The following is a 22,424-nucleotide window of genomic DNA, read 5'->3' as shown; positions in this document are numbered from 1 at the left end:
AAGGCATCCCCGCTGTTGCCTAGGTGTCTCAGCCACACCCATGCACTTCCAGTGCTTCTGCATGCCAGACCTCTGGATCATGGGCGTGGCCATCTTGGATCAGGTCAGGTGATCCAAGCCCATCCAGTCAGCAGCACTCTCCAGTGACTCCAGCCAATCACCATCCGACCAGGGATATAAAAGCCCTTCCCTGTCTCATTGCCAGTACAATAGTGCTCTTCCTCTAGCCAGACCTATGCTTCTGAGCCCTGCTGTTTCCAGTTCCAGTTCACCTGTGACTCTGTTCCTGTGTACTCCAGCCGGGAGTACTCCTGCCCAATCCAGCAAACTCCATCCCGGAGTTCTATTCCAAGTGCTCACTCAATCCAGCACACTCCATCCCGGAGTTCTATTCAAAGTGCTCACCCAATCCAACACACTCCATCCCGGAGTTCTATTCAAAGTGCTTTCCCAATCCTGCATACTCCATCCAGGAGATATATTCTACTCTGCTACAGTATTCAACTCATCTACAAGTTCTACAGTATTTAACCCTGCAACTCTCCTCCACAGTACCCCCTGAACCTCAGAGACTTTTTGTGTTTGTTTTAAGTATCTGCAGTTGTGCATCTCTGCACCAAAGACTTTATTTACCATCACTCAGTTAGTCCTCTTTCATCTGTATGTTAAAGAATGACATTAAACTATCTAAATTCAAACTCCCTTCTGGTCCAGGTGTCTGTCACTCAACCCAATTCGGGTCCACCCCTTCCAATTTCCCAGCTCATGACAGGTGGATTGAAGGAAGGAGGGGGGGTGTAGTTATCATCAAAGTAAAATATGGGTTTGTTAGAACCAATGTGACCTATAAACACTCAAGAGCATTATAACAAGTCCGCTGGAAAAACAATGGTCATTCAAACAAGTTAATTCCGTTTCATTTAAACAACTTCTCTGAATGACAGTTTTTGTCCGTTTTCCGGCATTTTGGAACAAACGGGTGGTTGTCATTTGCTACCATACATTACCAGATTTTTATTCCAACCTGCTAACTACTTGGCTGGTTGGAATGATAATCTTTAGATGTGTGGCCAGCTTAACGTATTGAACTGTGGGTATATTTTTAGGATTTTTCACACCACAAACTAATGTCCCGTTGAATAAAATCATTAAACTATGTATTAATGTTTGATAAAATTAATCTGCATATGTAATCTACCATTTTCTATGTTCATGTTACTATTTGGCCCTATAAAGCAATGAAATGTTTACATAAAATGAGTAGGCCAACAGCAGCAGACTAAGGCCCTCATTCAGACCCGGACGCAAGTGGGCGTACGTACGTTCGGCGTACGTACAGAAATATGTTAATTCAAGCACTCGCTCGTAATTTCGAACGCATCTAAACATCCTCCCCAAACTCTACCAACCCCTCCTCTAACTAACGAGCGTGCCAAATAGCGAGCGTACATCCCCAATGTGGCTTGCAGGGAACGCGCGCACATGTTCAACCCGGAAGTGGGCCTGTCAGATTCCGATTACCTGCTCCTTTATTCTGCCTACCTCCCTCAATCGTATCATGCCAATCAATATATCAATTATCTTAATTGCTCGTCATTTTTTTTGGGCAATGCAATAAACTTTAGTCTTGTCCGTGTTTGTGTTTACCTGCAGAATACGTACGGCTTAAACATTCGCTTTTATTTGTCAAAATACATGTTTGAGCCAATTATCCATTTGTTTTCTTTGTTTTTAACCACGCATATTTTACTGGGTTCATTTCTTTATTTAAATTAGCTTACGCATGTCACTGCATCAAGCCTATCATAACTCGCAATAGATTTGTGGCCCTGTCGAACACATGACTCATACACTAACCAATAGAATTTGTCCTGTTAATTACCCAAATACATTAGCCAATCATATTTGTTTTTGGGGCTTTATTAAAATTGTTTTTAATAAAATACACCATTGCCATCATGAGAGCCTCGGCATTCACCAGGCGCGAGCTGATGGTGTTAACCGAAGTGATGGATAGGCGGATCACCAGCCAGCCTCCCCCCATCACCAATAGGGAAAAGCGTTCCGCATATGCGGAGGTACGTGGCCGCCTGCGTTCCTTCGGCTCACGCCGCCAGATCGGCCAGCTGGAGCGCAGGTGGTCCGACCTGCAACGGCGGACGCCCCGCTTGCTGGCATGCTTTCGCATGCAGATCGCGGAAAGTAAGTTTTTTTGACTGTGGTTTTCATGTTTATCTTTGTGGCCCTAACTGCATGTGCATGTTTTCATGTATGGCCTATTTATTCTTTGTACTCATATCTGCATGGGCATGTTTTAATGTATGGCCTATTTATTCTTTGTACTCATATCTGCATGTGCATGTTTTCATGTATGGCCTATTTATTCTTTGTACTCATATCTGCATGTGCATGTTTTCATGTATGGCCTATTTATTCTTTGTACTCATATCTGCATGTGCATGTTGTCATGTATGGCCTATTTATTCTTTGTACTCATATCTGCATGGGCATGTTTACATATTTGTGGTGTAAAAAATTAGCGTTTAACAAGGTCATGTTCTAAAATAACCACAATTTGTTTTCCATCTTTTAGGGGCAGAGCGAAGACTACGGCGTCATCGCCGTCAAAGACGGCGCTCTCGGCCCCTCTCCCCAACCCCCAGCCAAACATCCACACCCCAAAATTCCCTAAATTCCCCCTCCTCCCCAGCCTGCACAGACCCTGTGGCACATGTGTCGGGGCTCCTTCCCCTCCATCCCAATTCCCCCTCCCCTCCAACCACCCCTCTCGTAACTACACCCTCCCCTGAATCCCAAATCACCCCTCCCACCTCGTTGGGGAATGTAACCACCTCCGAGGAGGACGAGGGAGTTGCTTCTGGGCCAGGCGTCATTTTGAACGGTATGTTTCCCTTTTATCTTTTTTGTTTTTTTAAAATGTTTGGATCTAATCGTGTGTCTGTGCCTTTTACTTTATTTGGTTTTTCTGAATTTGGTGTTGATCTCTGTTTGTCTTTATCTTTTACTGCTGATTTCCCCATACACATATCCCACCTGTCAAAAATTGTTGGTTATTTTTGCAATTTTTTGGGTGTCCATTTTTGTGTCCTTGGATTTTTTGGGTTAAATGTGCTTTTGGTCACAATATTGCCATTTTTGGATACCTTTGTTTGGCTTGTTTTTTCATTGGGTTTCATTAATTATGCATTAAGCCCCACACTTTTCTAACCCACAGAGGACCAGAGGCGTTTGGCGGACCTAGCCGGGTGCGTCCAAAGGATACGGGTCTACGTCATCGGGCTGCTGGTGGTCCTTGACCGTATGTCTGTGATCCTGCGTCCCTAATTTTTTTTTTTCATTTAAAAATTTTTGTATTAATAAAAAATTTAAACTTAGCGTTCTGTCTCATTCCTTGTCTCCAAATCTTAGATTGTTTACACTGACATAAGTAGACTCTTCCAGCAAGTATTTGCAATTAATGTCACTAAGATTGTGTGTTGTATTTTTTTAGGAAACAGGCACATGAAACAGCTAACAGTAACAATCTGCTTGGCCTTTTTTTGTATGTGACAATTTATATATTACTACATTTTACATGTTCCAATTTGGGGGGAAACCTGCTTAGGCCGAGATTACAAAGCCTACTGATTGTACAGAATACCTTTTGGTGTTTGTTTTGACCCAGAAAGCATATTTAAATTTAGATCAAATTGCGTCATTACAGGATTAACCCTTAAGCAATTTTAACGTTGGTGAACCTGGTTACACTTGCTTGCAATGGTCAATAAAATTTGCAAAATTACACTCTCAAAACATTTATTCACAACATAACAAAAAAACCAAAGTGTTGACTCACAAACAATACACACAGTGATAACAAAAAATACAACCCATCAAACACCATATGAAAAAAGTAAAGAAAAATCAAGAACTGGTTGATGAAGGAGCATGCCAGCATGATTCCACAAATGTTGCGTTTCAATATTGGTTCCAGAATATATATCCAATGTGTCCCCATGAAGGTTTGTTTTGGGTAGCAGGAAGTAGTCATCGTTTGAGTCCCAAAGATTATGAAATCAAACAGAAGATGGGAAACAAAAAACAAATTAATTAGAATGTCTCCAAAAATCCTTACCACATTGTGTCAAAAAACTTCTTTGCTGCCAATAATTACCTAAAATATCTGGCCACCACATCATCGCGTATGGCCCCCCCACATACTGACCTCCGACCAACCTCGGGGGGGCCATCCTCAGGCAAGGCATCCTCTGGCTGCATTGGGACGCCACTCCTTATGGCGATGTTGTGAAATATCCCACACAGGACCACAATTTTCGAAACCATATCCGGCAAATACATGAGCTCGCCACCAGAGCGGTCGAGGCATCTGAATCGGCCTTTTAAAAGGCCGATACAGTGCTCCACTACTTGTCTGGTGGCTGTAAGTGCGGAATTAAAATTACTTTGTGGCCCTGGTGTGGGAGCCAAATAAGGAGTGAGCAGCCAGGGCGTGCAAGGGTAGCCACTGTCTCCTGTGAAAAAGAAGTGACAACATCAGGATCACTGTGTATCAAGCTTAACATTGTTATGTACTAAAGGTCTCCACTTACCCAGAAGCCACGCATTACCAGCTTGTAGGTTGTTTAATTTGTGCCATATCCCTGATTGCCAGATGACGAATGAGTCATGTGCACTTCCGGGTAATTTTGCATTCAGGGACAGAATCTGGAGGGAGGCATCACATACCACCATTACATTCAGGGAGTGATAGTGTTTCCGGTTGCGAAATATGGCCTCCAGCCGTGCTGGAGGCTGAAGTGGTATGTGAGTACCATCCGCAACCCCTATGATGTGTGGGAAGCCAGCTATTTGGTAAAAATTTGCCTTGGCCACACTAAGGGCACCCATATCCAAAGGCATTTGAATAAAATGATGGAGGTGCTTGAAAAGGGCCTCCATCACTGCCCTCAGGATCCGGGAAAAGGAGGATTGGGAGATTCCAGCCACTATTCCCACCGTTGTTTGAAACGATCCTGAGGCACAGAAATGTAACACCGCCATAAATTGCGTAAGTGGTGGTATTGCTGTAGGACTGTCAATTTGCCGCTCAAGATCACTCTATTAATGAGAGAGTGTCTATGATGATTTGGGGCGGAAGACGGTAGCGTCTTAACACCTCATCATCGGGCATTCCAAAAAGGGTGACACGTGTTCGATAGATCTGGGGCCTTGCACGCCTACGATGCCTACGCCTGGGACGAGATTGAGGTTGGTCGGCTTCCGGGAGCATGGCCAGAACAATCCGACCAAGATCAACCTGAAATGGCAAGATTTGAATGTAAGGCTTTTTTGGGCAAAAATATTTGAAAAATTACTTAGCTTGATGATACAATCCAATGATGCTTACATGCCGGGGTATTGTCATGATTGTCCAAACCTATAAATAATAACAAATAAACAATGCAACAATTTAGGGTGGGCATTTAGGAATCTAAATTGGGTGCAAGACAAAACAGAAAAGGGGAGAAACACACATTTGGGCAAAGAGCAAAACGACAGTGCGCAGACTACCTCAATTTGGGCCCAAATGTATTAAAAAAATGCTAAAGGGAAAACAACCAATTTCACGGAACAAAATAAGCAGATAAAAATGCGCTAATTAGTTCGCAAATACAAGACAAAAAAGAAAACAGATAAAAATGCGCTAATTAGTTCGCAAATACAAGTCAAAAAATACGCAGATAAAAAAGCACGAATTAGTTCATACATTTCGGACTCACAAAACCAAAGGTTAAAAGTGTAAGGTCAAACAAAGTTGCGTTAAAAAAACATGAACATGTAATAAACAAGTGAAAAAATAAACTTATCAATAGAGGATATATAAGTCACCGGATAAAAAGGTCGTTGGGGCAGAGCCAAAAGAAACCTAACAAAGGAGATTTTTGAATAAATTAACGAGCCAAAATTCACAAAAAGAAGGAGACACAAAGTGAACAAAAGTAAGACGGCCAAAAACTTACCAAAAAAAAACACGACAAAGAAAACAAGCACACCAAAAAAAGCGAACGGAAAAAAAAACTTCAAAAAGACAAACCAAAAACAACTCCAAACAACGCCAAATCCAAATCCCGCCAACAATCCACCCCGACCAACGTAACCTCCAACAACCGCCACCTCGACTCGAGACGCCCCAAGCCATAAATAGTGTTTATTTTCCCGCACAAATTAAGGAGTGATCATAGGAACGCACAATCAATGATGCGGCCGAAAAATAAGGACGCATGTATAAATACGTCACGAGCCAAAAAAAACGTTCTGGTGTATTTCTTGTTTGGAGATAAGAAATGGCTACAGACCAGGGAAACAATGGCCAAGAGTCTGCCGGTAAGTATTTCATGCATTTCCAAACAATGATTATTTTGAAACATAATATAGTGCAAGTTTGCAAGCTTAAATTTCTCAACATTTAAACAAATAGGTGAGGAGGATGACATGGAAGAGGCTGCTGGGCCCAGTATTCCGGCCAAAGCAGGGAAAAAGAAAAGGCAGCCACAATTCACAAGAAAGGAGATGGAGGTTTTGGTTCAGAAGTGTGTGGACATCCTGCCACAGGCAGACAGGAATATGAGTGCAAGCCAGAAGTGGAGAATGTGGGAGGAGGTAGCCAGTGCTGTCAATAGGGTGGGTGATTATGTCCGTCTAGCCCGGGATGTCAAACGGCTGTAAGTAAAAACTTGACCCCCCTAAAACCAAACCCCCCCAAAAAAACAGAATAATGGTTCCTTTTTCACCCACAGATGGCAAGACTTCAAATATCGCCTGAAACAAAAAATGGCGGACAGGGCTAGGCATGCAAGGGGGACAGGTGGGGGTCCCACCCCTGTGTCATTGGAGTTGAATGATTTAGAAGAGCTGGCACAGGGGTGTGTGCAGGCTGTGGAGGTGTTTGGCGTGTCCAACATGGATACGGACATGCCAGACTTTGCGGCTCCTCATGTTGTCCCAGGTAAATATTGTGATGTCACCAACTCTGAAATGTTATTGTGCCAATATGTAGATTCTAATGTGACTCTTTTCTCATTTTTCCAACAGAGACACAGGCGGATGAGTCTGCTCCAGAGGGGAGCCTTGGCCGCAGAATTTCTGCTGGCTCTGCAGGGGAGGAACCAGTACATCCGGCTGAGGACCCTGCAGAAGCCAGTCCAGGGCAATCCCCCTCGCAGGCAGTGTCCCTCCTCACAGAACTCAATTTTAAATCGGATTTCCATACGGAGATTCTGCAGAGGATGGATGCCAGTCTGGTACGGGTGGCTGAGGCCCTGGAGCAAAATGCTGCGGCCAACGTGACCATTGGTCAGGCCCTGGCGGAAAATACCAGGGCCAACATCCGCATCGCCAATGCCCTGGAGCAGCTCGTTCGCCAGCACATGGTGGAGCCGACCTCCCTTCCTGCCGGAACATCAGGATCCTCCACCTCTGGCACAACATCAGCCAATCCTCCAAATGTGCCTAGCCCTGTGCCTAGTCCAGAGGCCACAACATCTGCCTCTGGACAGGCCAGCCCGATGACATCCCGGACCTGGTCTGGTGCCCACCCTCCCCCAGCCAAACGGGGGAAAAAACTTTGACAGCACTGGCTACTTTTCCCACACTCCTTCTGTGCTTGCCCCATATTCCTTTCTGGCCAAAACTTCCCTCTCCTTTCTTGTGAATTGTTTTTAATTTTTAGATTTAAGTTTCCATACCTTTTATGTTTGCACAAATTAAAAAAATTTTTGGAATGACACTGCCAAAAATGTTTGGGGCAAAAATGTGCCAGAAAATGTTTTTAGTTTCCAATAAATTTAGAAAAAATGTTCGACATTGTATTCTGACATTATTTTAGAAATGGTTTACATTTAATCCTGGCCCACAAGGCAAAAACGAGCTCCCAAAAAATTAAAACGAAAAAAAAAAAAAAGGGCAATTTAAGGAACACTTTAAAATTTACATAAGGATGCAAATTCTCTAGACAAAAGCGAAATGGAAAAATACACACAAACATGATGACATTATTGTTACAATAGCACAAAAACCAAATATCAACCAAAAAAAACAGACCAACAAATGTACGCTAATTGATTGTGTAATCCTGACATTAGCAGCTATGATTTCCACCTGCGTACGGTTTTGTGCTAACCAAAAAAACTGATTTCAAAACACATTACAAGCTGGCTTTCAATACAAAACTAATTGTTTTTCTGACAAGCCGTGATTAATCGATGAAACATCGTGGAGGGCCGGGTCGGAGGAGAAGGCCATCGCCAATGTGGTTGAGTAATCCAGACCCCAAGCTGTGCGAGCAGTTTGAATGGAAAAAGGATCATCCAGTGACATATGACTTGGTACGAACACATTTGACGTTCGCATTAGATAATGTATGTACGCCCAAAAAACGCCTCGCCACGCCTGCGTTTTTCCATCTCCACCCCCGTCAACGCCCAAAAACGCCCTGTTCTGTCAATCACATTTGACATGTCACTTCCTGTACGCAATTTGACGAACGAGACAAAAAAAGCTTGCAATATGCCGTACGCACATTCGCAGTGTTGCACCGACGTATGCGCGCTTTCTCAACATCGGAACGCAACGAGCGTACTGCTGTTAACGAGCGGCTCTGAATGAGGGCCTAAGGGCTTCATTCAGAGGCGGTCGGAGGATGCAAGCGGTCGCTCAGAAACTGGGCGGCCGCTTGCATCCTGACCGGCCGCCTCTGTTTCGGTCGTTAGGCTGTGGGTTTACACCCACAGCTCTAACGACCGCTAGGGTGATGGTTGCGATGGTCATAGACCATCGCGACCATCGGGGCTTACGACGAGACCCTTGCGTAGGGTTTCACTTTTCGTAAGCCCCGGAGAGCTTCTGGCTCTGTCAGAGCCGGAAGCTCTCCACTGACATCACTAGTGATGTCAGTGGGGCCTCCCCCAAACGGCAGGCGTTCCCATGGGAACACCTCCGTTTGGGCTGCCACTCCCCCGGCCCGCCTTCCAAATGGGGCGAGTTGTCATTAACATCGACAGCTCGCCCCCTTTGGAAAGAGACCCGCTACGACCGGCGCTGTCGGTCGTAGCGGGTCTCAAGGATGCGCACGAAGGAGCCGGCTCCCTCCCTCCCTCGTGCACATGCGCACTGGACAAACATCGAGGCAGCCATGCGGTCGTAGACCGTACGGCCGCCTCTGAATGAAGCCCTATGTCCTGGCATAAGTTGTTGAGTACATTTATATGTTTAGACAGTAGGCACACAGTTTGACAAATCCCAGCACAGGTGACTTGTGCACCACAATGGCTGGTATAAAACTACATGCATGCATACAGAGTATGCTGTTGATTTAGTCTGCTCTGTCTTATTGGCTATTGATTGGCTGTCGTAATTTATAGCTGGTAAAATATTTTAAAAAACAAAACAAAAACATTTGTGAGACCACTGATCGTGAGAAATCACTGTCTCCATACCAGTTTAGCAGCACATCACTGGGACGCTTATGTCTAATCACTGCTCTTTCTTTTACCACTAATTTGCTAGTGAGGATATACAGTAATTAAAATATGTGCATTGTACTGTATGTCATTCAAATAAAATAGAAGATGCAATTTAATCTCTTATTTACATCTGCAGTTCTAGATCTGCCACTATAATAAGGCAGACACCCTACAGGTTGAAATCATTTTCTATTGAAATATTTACTTTTATACCTGTAGTGTGTCTGCCTGATTTTAGCTGGCAGATCTATAATTGCAGATGTAAATATATTTCATCAATTTGAATTTCTCAATTGACAAATTACTTTATATTTTATTAAAAAAAAAATATATGTAATATTTCTGAAATAGAATTTTCACTGGAGAAACAAGATTAAGCCAATCAAATCAAAAACGGCCACAGCTACTACTCCTCCCAAACTTGCCTCAGAAGTTAGTGCGACCACCAAGAGATGCTGAATTATCTCCCTACTTCAATGAAATAGGTACATTTTAGTTAATATTTTTTTTTTTCTTTTTAGTGCTTCTAAACGAATTAATTAACATCTGACTGTATTGTTGTAATGATATATTCTGTAATTATATATGAGACAAATAATAAACATTTATGCGTTATGGGATTATTATGATATTATCATTATGCAGGTAGAGAAGGAAAAACTTCCGGCAACACCAACAAATGCACCAGTGTAGTACCAAGACCAGATCAATGTGTGGAAGAAGACAAACAGGTCTTTCTTTTATTGCTCAACATGAAATATCTGCCAATGTAGATAAGTAGATATATCCAATTTAACGTAGTTTGATTATTACCATAGTTATTGTTTATATTTCATATCAATTTATTTATGGACTAATATACAAGAAAAGTTAGCGCTCAAGAATATCTGATTTCAGCAGCTTTCGTCTACAACCGTTATCTGGTTAATGAGGTGAAGGATAGCCTACATTAAAATACACAATAGTTTAACTGATGTAAAGTTTGGTACTAAAGTGTTGTAATATATTAATGGTAAATTATTAAACCTATGTGCTACTAAGAGTTTAGTCCTTGCCTTATGCCCATCACACAGTGCAGAGGTGGTACTCTATACGATGCAGGGAGGGCTTCTGAAGTTTTCGATATCTCTTGCACTGCCAGCTCTTGTCCCAAGTCAAGAATCGGTCCCCTTATGTGCACCTCAAGCTCCTGAACCCTCTTAATTTACCACTTGCGGTTAAGATGCCGGTGGTGGAATGCCGGACATCTGTATACCGACGCCGGAATCCTGACGCTCATCAAGAAGCCAATGCCACGATCCTGAAGGGATCAAGATACCGACGTCGACATCCCCCAGGTAAGTATATGGGTAAGGGTAAGCATTTGCCCAGGTATGGGGTGGTTATGGACCTCCCGGGGTTGGTAAGGGTTAAGCACCGACTGGGGAGGGGTGGTTAGGGTTAGGCACCACCTCAGGAGGGTTAGGTTCAGGGTGTGGGAAGGGGGGGTTAGGCTAAGGCACCACTGGGGGGAGGTTAGGGTTAGGCACCAACAGGGGAGAGTTAGGGTTAGAGGAAGAAAGGGGAAGGGTTAGAGCCCCTGTTTTGAAGATTGGGATGCCACTGTTGGTCTTCTGACCAATTCCTAATATATATATATATATAAACGACAGGCTCAATCCACGGCACTCAACCATCTGGGGTGCCCTTGGTATGTGACCACACCATCTACATTAAAAATATCATACAAACTCGGCACTCACATGCTTTTCAAACTGCAACTCCTTTGAACATAGGGAATGTTGGTTCCAAAATATTGCAATCATTTGTTAAGCTGGCCACCGCTTCACGGTCATTCCCATCTAGTCAGTCCCTACACTGATTCTCATATAAATGAACTTGATCTGCCATCTTGGGCTCAAGCTTGCATGAGTTGGAGTTTGAAAAGCATGTGAGTGCTGAGTTTGTATGATATTTTTTATGTAGATGGTGTGGTCACATACCAAGGACACCCCAGATGGTTGAGTGCCGTGGATTGAGCCTGTCGTTTATTTACATTTTGTGGTCACACTTGCTAGGGCACCCTGTTTTTCAAATGTAAGACAAACTTTTTTCTTTTTCCAGGTGCTTATTAACTGATAGCCCTGGGTGTGGTCCTGTCTCTTTAAGGCAGGACCCAGTTTCATGTTTAGAATGTATGCAAGCTTGAGCCCAAGATGGCAGATCAAGTTCATTTATATGAGAATCAGTGTAGGGACTGGCTAGATGGGAATGACCGTGAAGCGATGGCCAGCTTAACAAATTATTGCAATATTTTGGAACCAACATTCCCTATGTTCAAAGGAGTTGCAGTTTGAAAAGCATGTGAGTGCCGAGTTTGTATGATAATATATATATATATATATATATATAAACATCCAATACTCCGGCACTCATGGGTTCCACAAATTCCTGAGCCGGGTGCCCTCCACAGTCGGCCTCTAGCAGCAGGGCAGACTGAACATACCAATGCAGGGCGGCACTCCATAACAAACATGTCCAACAACAGTAGGTAGTTTTGCAAAACTACCTACTGTTGTTGGACATGTTTGTTACGGAGTGCTGCCCTGCGTTTGGTATATATATATATATACATATTTACATATATATATACACACACACACACACATATATATATATATATATATGTATCACACATACATACAATGGGTAAGATAAGTATTGATCACCTCAACATTTTTCTCAGTAAATATATTTGTAATGGGGCTATTTTAATGACATTTCACCAAAAGTCAGCAACAACCCATGCAATCCACACATTCAAAGAAATCAAACCATAGATGTCCATAAATTAAGTTATGTGTAATAATGTGAAATTACACAGAAAAAGGATTGAACACATGAAGAAAGTAAGGTGCAAAAAGGCATGGAAAGCCAAGACACCAGCTGAAATCTATCAGTAATTAGAAAGCAATCCTGCCCCTTGTCAGTGCAAATTAATATAAGATGGTTCAGTCCCAATTGATGGCTTATAAAAAGGTGTATCATTACCAAGGTGTCACACAAGAAACATCTCATGATGGGTAAAAGCAAAGAGCTCTCTCAAGACCTTCGCAACCATATTGTTGCAAAACATACTGATGGCATTGGTTACAGAAGGATTTCTAAACTTCTGAATGTTCCAGTGAGCACTCTTGGGGCCATAATCCGGAAGTGGAAAGAACATAACTTCACCATAGCAGAAAAAACACTGTTGGTGCCGCACCGACCTTATTATCCATGTATATTTATTATATTCAGAAATTTTACTAAATGTTCTCTTCATATGAAACCCCATATAACATTATATTTTATAGGAATATTAAACCAAAATGTATTTGTATGGACGTGCTACTAGACCATCTTATATAAATATTGTCATTAGAAAAAAGAGAAAAGATAAGATATAGTGTCCAGTGCACTTTCATGGGTTCAATGTGCCCATGTTATGTTTTCTGAATAAACAGTAAAATATAACTTTTATTATGTTTTCTAAAATATGATGTACAGATGTACTTGGCGAAATATAAAATTAAGGAATTTAGAAAGTGAAAAAAAGATTATAATGAAAAGTGATTGAAAACACTTCCTGGTGCTGTCAGTCATTCGGATCTTTCTTAATATCTATCTGTGAATGCTAAATTGGCTAGGTTACACTGTAACAAAATTGTATAAAGTTACTTATGGGTATTGTCTCAAAGTATCTTTCCTGAGACTATGTAGTAAGACAATATCATGTAATTACCTAAGATAGCAGCTTTTATATCCAATAATATGTAAGTCCTATACCTTTTAATGGTATCTTGACACCAAATCTTTAAACTGCCATAAAGGTCTCACTATGATGATGATATATCATTGCTCTGTCCCTAAATAACTATAGCCAGTAAAACATTCATAATAGCACTGTGTCACTCGGTGTTGATGAGGTTAATTATTTCATAGATCATAGATTAAATGATTATCTGTATATCACAATGATCCAGAATAATTCAGGTAATGTGTTCCAGTATTATCCCTAGGATTCAATAGTCCCAGGGTGTCCCGCGGGTATAATAGTAAGGTATATATAGAGAGAAAATAGAGTAGCACTCACTTTATAGAAAATGCATCAGCTGGGATGCAAATGCATCAGCTGGGGTGCAAATACTTAAGCCAGTCCAAGGGGAAAAGCCATAATATTCAGAAAAAAAGTGCACTCACCAGGCTCTTTAAAAATTTTGAAAATATACTCATCATTTTATTGTAACATCCATGTAGATAGCGATAGCCTTTGGTCGACGTTTCAGTCCATACAAGGCCTTTTCTCAAGACCAGCTCCTGCCATATCACCAGACAACAGATAAAGATATGTGCTCCCAGGAAACCACCACTGTCCCGTGTTGCTTCATAAAAGCATCGCCTACAGGAGCATTTCCGGTATGTTCACAGAGCCTGGAACGCATCACCTAGCAACCGGGTGATCGTTTGCGTTCCACTGCAGATGCTGTTAGTAGACTTCTAGTATTTGTATCCTGTAGGCTATTTAGTAGCTGGTGGTTTCCTGGGAGCACATATCTTTATCTGTTGTCTTGTGATATGGCAGGAGCTGGTCTTGAGAAAAGTCTGTGTATGGACTGAAACGTCAACCAAAGGCTATCGCTATCTACATGGATGTTACAATAAAATGATGAGTATAATTTCAAAATTTTTAAAGAGCCTGGTGAGTGCACTTTTTTTCTGAATATTATGGCTTTTCCCCTTGGACTGGCTTAAGTATTTGCACCCCAGCTGATGCATTTTCTATAAAGTGAGTGCTACTCTATTTCTCTCTCTCTCTCTCTCCATATATATATATATATATATATATATATATATATATATGTACACACACAGACATCACAACCACCTCTGGTTATGTATACTTTTTACTGAGTTTTCTGACTAGTGTGCCAGCTCAGTTGCCATGGGAGGGGTGTGGGGTCAATACCCAGGGCCAGAGCTTTGGGCATCCCGGAGTATACAGCTGAAGGGGGCTGAGCTTAATGCGTTTATGGGGCAGAGCTTAGTGCAACTCAGAATGGACTTTCAGAGGCGGAGTTTCAGACAGTCTGGAGGCGGACTTACACGCAGGCCCAAGGGTAGGCGGGGCTTCGGGCAGCAGGGGTGGAATGGGAGATGATTCTGGCATCAGAATGGACGGGGCTTCGGAACGCTGTGGTGGTGACAGGAAAAAAAAAATTTCTGTCAACACAGCATGCACTGCCGTAGGTCCTGTGGGCCTATTTTCATGGGGTGGCCTGGAGCTGTAGCTCCACCTGCCCCCTTGACCTCACCGGAGCACCGGTTGCGCTATCTCCTGGCAGCACATGTGCGGATTCATTCTCCCTGTATTTTTTCCAGTAAATACAGAGAGAAGTGTGTGGCGGAATTCGCAGGGACAGAGCTTTATCACAAGCTCTGTCCCTGCAGCAAGATGTTAGTACATCCATGTGATATTTCCTAAATTCGCAATGCGAATAGTCAAAACTATCACAATACAACTGCATTTTAAATGCAGATTGTAGTAAATAGGGGCCATTAGAGTTTTAAGCATAAACAGGGTTACTTATATTATCGTCTGTATTCTTGATACTACTATGACAGTGTTTTAACTATACCTAACTTGTATTATTTGTCTAATGTTCAGCAATGTCCTTGAATTAATAAAAGCACAAAAGTATAAAATGTGAAAAACTGTATATGCTGCTTTATTTTTATAGGAGGCATTCATTTATGATGAAAATAAAGACGCTGCTCCAGCAACAACCAATTTGCGCCCTCAACTTCAGCTAAGGTAATAGTAGTAAGCATTTCACACATTTATTGGGAAAGAAATTCTGGAAGAAAATTGTTTATTTGTAAAGACAACGTCATACTCTGCAGCGCTGGACAGTCAGCATGTAGATTCATGAATGTAACATAGTATTGTTTATTTATATAGTGGCACCATATTACACAATGCTGTACATACAATATTTGTAATGCGCATTAGTCCCTGTTCAAGCCTTAAGGGGCATACACACTAGACGATATGCTCCCTGAGCGATATCGTCTACTGTATCCCTGGCAGGGTGTGCTCAATGTCGTTCATGACATTGAGCACACCCGCTGAACGATATCATTAACGATATCGTTCAGTGACGGGCTCTCTCCCCTATTCCCCAACATGCAGCAACCTGACAATATTGTGAGGTTGGCCTGCATGTTTGCCAGATGAACAATAAAGATGAACGACCTGCGGGAACGTGCATTGTTCGTCGTTATCGTTTATCGTCTAGGTGAAAAAATGGACGATAAAGTGAACGACTGAACGATAACAATATCGTTATCATTCAGTCGTCCACTTTAATCGCCCAGTGTGTACGCACCTTTACAGCCTAAATTCCCTGACACACGTGGCCATTTTTAGCAAACAGCCAATGAACCTGCCATATACTGTATGTCTTGGAAACCAGAGCAAAGACAGAAAGAATTCAAACTCCAGACAGAAGGGGTACTGCTTGGGAATTGAACTCAGGACTCCAGCACTGTGTGAGACAACAATGATAACCACTGTTCAACCATTTTGCCCCAATGCACAAACATAAGTAAACATTTTTTATGTATGAGTAAACAACCAGCACAGCTCTTACACAAATAATTCAGTGTAGGACATAACAAGTGGAGAGACATGTTGATATGTCCTTTTGGTGTTGAACCTGTAAGGTTAACAAATAGCACCAGCGGCATTGTGATCCTTAACCAGACTTGTAGGTTTATTGTTAACAGCAGGGTAACAAGTAATAAAGGGGTTAAACAGTGGTATGCACAGAGTGGTATTAGCAGTGGAGTTACAGTGTCACAAACACAGTCCAACCAGAGGGAAAAGAAATGTCCTATAGTGGCGCCACTATAGGACATTTCTTCTCCCTCTGGTTGGACTGTGTTTGTGTATTTGTGCACTGTCCTTGGCAGCACCCCACTCAGTATCAATATTTGTTTGGAGTATACCAGAATTTGGAATATTAAATTGATAAATTGCTAGTGCAGTGGTCTTCCCTTTCACCTTATCCTTTGATTTAGAATGTTACAGTGTCAGCCTGTAGCAAGCAAGGGGTAGCTGGGTGTTGTAGTGCACCTAGTGCAGAATGCACCATCAGGCTGCTTACTCACTGTGGGGCCCAGCAGCGTGCTTGGGCACCTGAGCGGTGGTGGTACAGCATGGTTCTACAGGGCCAGAAAAATGTGGAGTGCACCAAGGACGGTGGAGGAGGAAAACGTGCATGCGCAGTAGTGCATTCAGCAGGACACATCTCCTGTAAGAGCGGAGATGGGTCCTAAGGATATTGAATTAGAACCTCTATACACTCCTGCCTATACCTTCTAATACCCTGCCTATACTTTCTAATATCCTGCCTATAAACCTCTAAGGATGACGCTATTTTGCATACGCAGTCATATAGTAAATAAAGACTCCAGACCTTGAACCTGTGGTTCCAAAGCACAAAGTGATATTTCCAGTAAAAGTACAGTCAGTTACACGCTATGATCTAAGTACAATTTAGCGCAAAGAATTATACAGACCCAAGTACAGTTATACATATGCAGCGCTCTGGACCAGATGTAGGCATCAGCAAGAAACCCCCGTCAATCAGCATTCAGCAAGAAGACTCAGACTGGGGTCACAACACACACGTTTATACTCTCACAGAAACAGACAACACAATAGAGAGGCTTGTCGCTGATGCCATTGGTTCCCAAGGAGGATGCATCTGTTGCAGAGCATTTAACAGGTTGATTCAAATAGACACAGTCCAGCCTCTAACAACTGGTTGTCTCTGGTTTCCTGCCTCATGCACATCCTAACAGTTGGTCATATTATGTACATTTCGGTGCTTTAAGTCTCTGCGGTCCATAAGTTGAGAATGCATGTTGCGATCTTCACACCGACGATACCGGGAAGCTGTGGAGAGGGTGCAAATCAGTATAATATCAAACATGGCTTACTTATCATGTATTAAACCTTAGCTACCAAATAACCTTTATTTCACAGCAATTATAATAAATGAACAAACTTGAATCTTATACTTTAAAGCTTATGACACCTTTTATGTGTATATGTACTGTGTAAGTATTTGGGGTTTGATATAAAGACGCTAGTTAACTTGGGGCAGATGCGTGCGCATGAAGCTAATAAACAGCGTTTTCATACAGGATCTTATGCATTCGCTAATATGCGACTAGTTAACAGCGCAATTGTGCGTATTAATGTGTGTATGAGAAATGGTGAAAGATGCAATCGCATGATGCTAATAGTAATATCGCCATATGTACTTAAGTGTGAGTTTACCTAAAATGGCGCTTGGGCGGCCATTCGCAAAATGGCGTATTACGATCTCATTTCCTAAAATGGCGTCTTGCGGCCAGTCGCAAGATGGCGTCTTTACGATCTAATTTTAAGCTGATCTTGTCTCAGCCAATTATCCAGCTTCGACAGTCCTAGTGCCTACCGGCATTGCGGGAACAGACTGAGACAGCGCAGAATGTTGATCTCCCAACATGATAAACATGAGACATAGGATAGAGAAGTTCAATAGTTGGGGAGTAGCACAGCAGATCTTGGAGAAAGGAATTAGACAAATATATAACGGTGGATAGGTATAGTTGGTGTTTATACAGTGGCAAAATCAGAGATGTATGAAGAGAAAGCATGAGTGAGAGCTTTGTAGAGGAGAGTGAGCAGCTGCAATTGAATAAGACATTTGCAGAGTGGAGCAGCAGATGAGGAGTGGCATGAGAGTAAGATTGGTCTAGTTACGTCATTCAAGATGAATTGTAGAAGGAGAAGGCTGTGAGGACAAGGATAGTAATCAAGTTGGGAGATAATGAGAATGAGCCATGGTTTTGGTAACGTCATGAGGGAGAATGGGATGTATTGACAGTGTTACAGAAGAGGAAAAAAGGTATAAAGGTGAGGGCAATGTCAATGATGGCACCAAGGCAGCGGGTATGGGTAACGGGAGAGTGTGATGATGTATATTTATATATAGGTACATATATATAACTTTATATACTACAGGTTGGTTCTTCCTGAAAAAACACATCGAAAACTGGATGCCAAAGAAACAGGTAACATATCACATTCTATCTTAGGCCCTGATTCAGACCTGCTCTCTAGCAAGCGATCGCTTGTTGCTGCCGATGTTTGCAAATGTGCGCATACATAGAGTCACAGAGCACTTGCGCAAACTAGTACGAGTGATTGGGGCACGCTCGCTCGTCCTGCAAAGACAGCCCAGAGGAATGAGTGACAGAAGAGGCCATTTGTTGGTGATAACAGGGGCAGGGCAGTAGTAATGGGGGAGTGGAGTTGAGGACGCAGGCGTGCCTAAGTTTTTAAACGCCATTTCAGAGGCGTGCACAATTAACAGGACACGTCACTTGCTAGAAATATACACTGAAGTGCTCGCAGTGCTTGCGGCAGGGTATAGTAAACCTCAAGCGCTGCGATCGCAACCGATGGTGCTCGATGTACCAGTGGTTTCATGCACTTTCTGGAGATGACGTACACAAGTGTGCGTCTTTAGACAGGCTGGTGGGCGTCTACAAACAAAAAGTGAGCGTTTGCCAAAACAAAGTGGGAGTGCTTATGACTTGCCCTGCGAGCCGCTGCCTTTATGTCACCTAGCCAAATTTCCATACGCTCGGTGCGAGCGATCGCATCTAGCGAGCGGGTCTGAATGAGCTCCTTAGTCATATCACTCTTCATAGGTATCTTATTGCCTATTAAAAACTAGTTAATTTTATCTATCTGTTAATGTAGTTGAATAAATATAGCATGCACTAGTGAAAAATACAGCACACCCTCTTTCAACTCTGTGATTTTACATATCAGGACAAAACTAATAATGATCTTGCTGACCAAGTTATACACTTTGAATCTCATATGACAAATAACACATAATGAACAAATGTAAGCAAACATGCAAAAAAGTAAGTACTCTGAATGATCCAATAGCTTGTAGAATTACTTTTAGAAGCTATAACTTAAAGTAATTGCATTCTATATGATCAGCCTCTTAAATTGTATTTGAGAAAGTGTGTCCAACTCCTTCTAATGCGGGGTACACAGTTGTGCGACCGGCAATCGTGCCGATGTCCAGGGACACTCCGGAAACCTGGACATCACATGATTGCCGGTACACACTGCAGCGATTAATGAAAGATGGAATGATCATGCGATATCGTCAGGTTTGATATGCAGCACATCAAGCATGCCGACGTTGCATGCGCCCGCGGGAGCGCATATCGCGCATACACATGGCATGATATGCATGATTTGTCGTTCTGATTTGGCCAAATTGGAATGACATCGCTATTGTATGTACCCAGCTTTTGTCTGCTTTAGTTCATGAATGAGGACATTAGTTTATGCATAGATCTGTGGAAGCATCTCCACAGCATCTGGAGTTGAGGTCAAGACTTTGACATGTCCATTCCAAAGCCCTCACTTTTTTTCTCAGAAGTACAAATGTGGATTTGCTAGAGTGTCTGTCCTGTTATGTGATCCAATGCCCCCATATTTTTCTAAGAATACTCTAGAATAAATACTAAATGATTGTGTCCTGTGTCTACAGAACAACCTAAAATCATCACCCCTCTGCCACCATGCTTAATGGTTAGTTAGAGGGTCTTGTGGGGATATGCTGTTGTTTTTGTCAAAAATGGCATTAAGCATTGAAATCATGCAATTTGCCGTTGGTCTCTTTGAGGACATTGATCCTGGAGTCTTTGTCCAGATGTAACTTTGCTATCCATGACAGCCATATATTTAACTTTTTATTTTTTCACTTTCTTTATGTGCAATAGAAAGAAGTTACACAACAAGGCAAAAAGATACCTATGAAAACAAACAGAAGCTCTCTCAGAAATCGCAGGATACCATAATACATTGACAGAAGGCTGCAGAGTATATATATATATATATATATATATATATATATATAAATCTGTTGGAATTTTATGGATTTTCTAAACACAAAAACGGGGAGCATGGATAAAGGGGGAGGGAGAAGGTAAGGAGAAATGAAAGGAATGGAGATGGGGGAGACACTGGTTAAGATAGTATTGTATAGAACATCTCATATTGGTTGGGAGAGAGCAGTTATGAGGAATCCCAGTTATTTTGAAATTGATCAACTTTATCGTGGAGCAGTTTGGTTATTTATTCCATAGAAGCCACATTACAGATTTTATTAATAACTTCCAACATGGATGGCGATGGTTTATTCCATCAAAGTTTCAATTAATAATTTAGCAGCATTGAGAAAATGTCCTATTAGATTTAATCGGATGACAGACCAGGGTTGACAGTGGGTCTTTAGGGATTGTAACATCAAGAAGCTGGATACAAAGACCTAAGAACTACATCCCAGAACTGTGAAATAAGAGGGCAATCCCACCAGAATATGTGCCCCGCAATCCACAGCCCCTCCAGCACAGATTGGAATTTGCAGTACTTTTCCTGACGGCTGTATTAATAGAAGTCTTGGAAATCATCTGTCAAATCACCATCAACCCTCACGGCCCACCAAGACCTCCATAGGGCCTGTGCAAGTGTTGGTGGTGCAAGAGATGGTGCACTACTGGTGGCATCTAGAGAATTACCGGCTGTATTACAGCCTGCAGAGACGCAGAAAGTGTGCATTTCAGTTCTTGCACATTCAAATGCAGGCTTGTACACCAGGGGAAGAGCTGATACTAGGATTTGCATATACTTGCAGTCGCGATTCTGGCTACAGGCGCAAGAGTGAACGTAGCTGCGTCCATCTCTTAATCAGGCCCTATTTGCTAAAATTTAACTACCCCTTTATAGGTTTCAAATCAGTAAAGAAGGTAATTTGATCCAGGCACCGCTAATCAGTGCAAATTATTTAATAATTAGGAAGTGCCACCACCTCTATATACACAGCTCAGCCTGGGGCATTCAAATTTCTGTTAACATCGTGGCAAGAAGAAAAGGCATCTACAATAATAAAGAAGCACTTCTTGCTGCTCATCAGTTTGGAAAGGGTTAAAACACGGTTTCCAGACAAGTCCATGATTGCATAGTTTAGGATGTTAATAATTTTCCCAGGAGTGGGCATCCCAGAAATTTCACTTAGATGCGGTTCACGACCCCAGTTTTTGTACTTATCATATTATATTGGTAGACTGGGACCTTGACTCGTATATCTGCTGCCATTGCTAGTCACCCTACCTGGTGAGCGCTTGGTTAAAATTCACCCAAATACACGCTGTATGATGTCCAGAGAAATCGCAAAGAAACCAAAAGCTTCATCCACTAATCTACAGGCAACATAGTAAAGGACTGGTTCAGTTTAACTTTTCGAGGCACCTCACGTGATGACCCGCAGCCACTTTCACTGACATGCTCGCAACATTCCTAAAGCACGAACATGAGACTGACTTTATTTGCGTTCACTTCTAGCCACCTCCCAGTCACTGCCCTGGAACGTCCATCCATTTCTGATACTGTCTGTCCTGTACACAATAGCATCTTTGTGCGTACGCTTTGTGTCACCCAAGCACCGTAGGGGCTTTTTTTTTCTTCTTCTTTGCACATGCACAATTGTTAATAGTCACTCAACTACTTGAACATCAGCATTACATGTGAATCAGGCCCATAGTTTCTACAATTTAGATTATTTTTGTTGAATAAATATGTTATGGGTTCTCAGAGATATTGAAAGCCCAAATAGAGCCCCAGTTGTCATGTGCTTGCCTCCGCTCAGGGGCGTATCTAGAGAGGAGGGGGCCCGTATGCAGTTTCCGTCACGGGCCTCTCTGTCCGGCGGCCGGCAGCGCACTGAGCGATGCGCGGCC

The 22,424-nt window shown here is 42.4% G+C and overlaps 1 protein-coding gene across 1 annotated transcript in view; it reads left to right on the top strand.

Moving 5' to 3' along the window:
• Positions 1-22,424, top strand: part of CUNH14orf39 (chromosome unknown C14orf39 homolog) — a 213,958-nt gene that overhangs the window by 172,121 nt on the left and 19,413 nt on the right. The window contains exons 11-14 of the mRNA XM_088473763.1: positions 9,873-10,006; positions 10,167-10,252; positions 15,281-15,354; positions 18,619-18,668. Coding sequence (XP_088329889.1) covers positions 9,873-10,006; positions 10,167-10,252; positions 15,281-15,354; positions 18,619-18,668 — 344 coding nt within the window. The remainder of the gene's footprint in view (positions 1-9,872; positions 10,007-10,166; positions 10,253-15,280; positions 15,355-18,618; positions 18,669-22,424) is intronic.

The sequence above is a fragment of the Taudactylus pleione genome, unplaced genomic scaffold, assembly GCF_031769625.1.
Source record: "Taudactylus pleione unplaced genomic scaffold, aTauple2 ptg000139l, whole genome shotgun sequence".
In the NCBI taxonomy this organism is placed as follows: Eukaryota; Metazoa; Chordata; class Amphibia; order Anura; family Myobatrachidae; genus Taudactylus; species Taudactylus pleione.
This window is presented reverse-complemented; position numbering and strand designations above follow the sequence as displayed.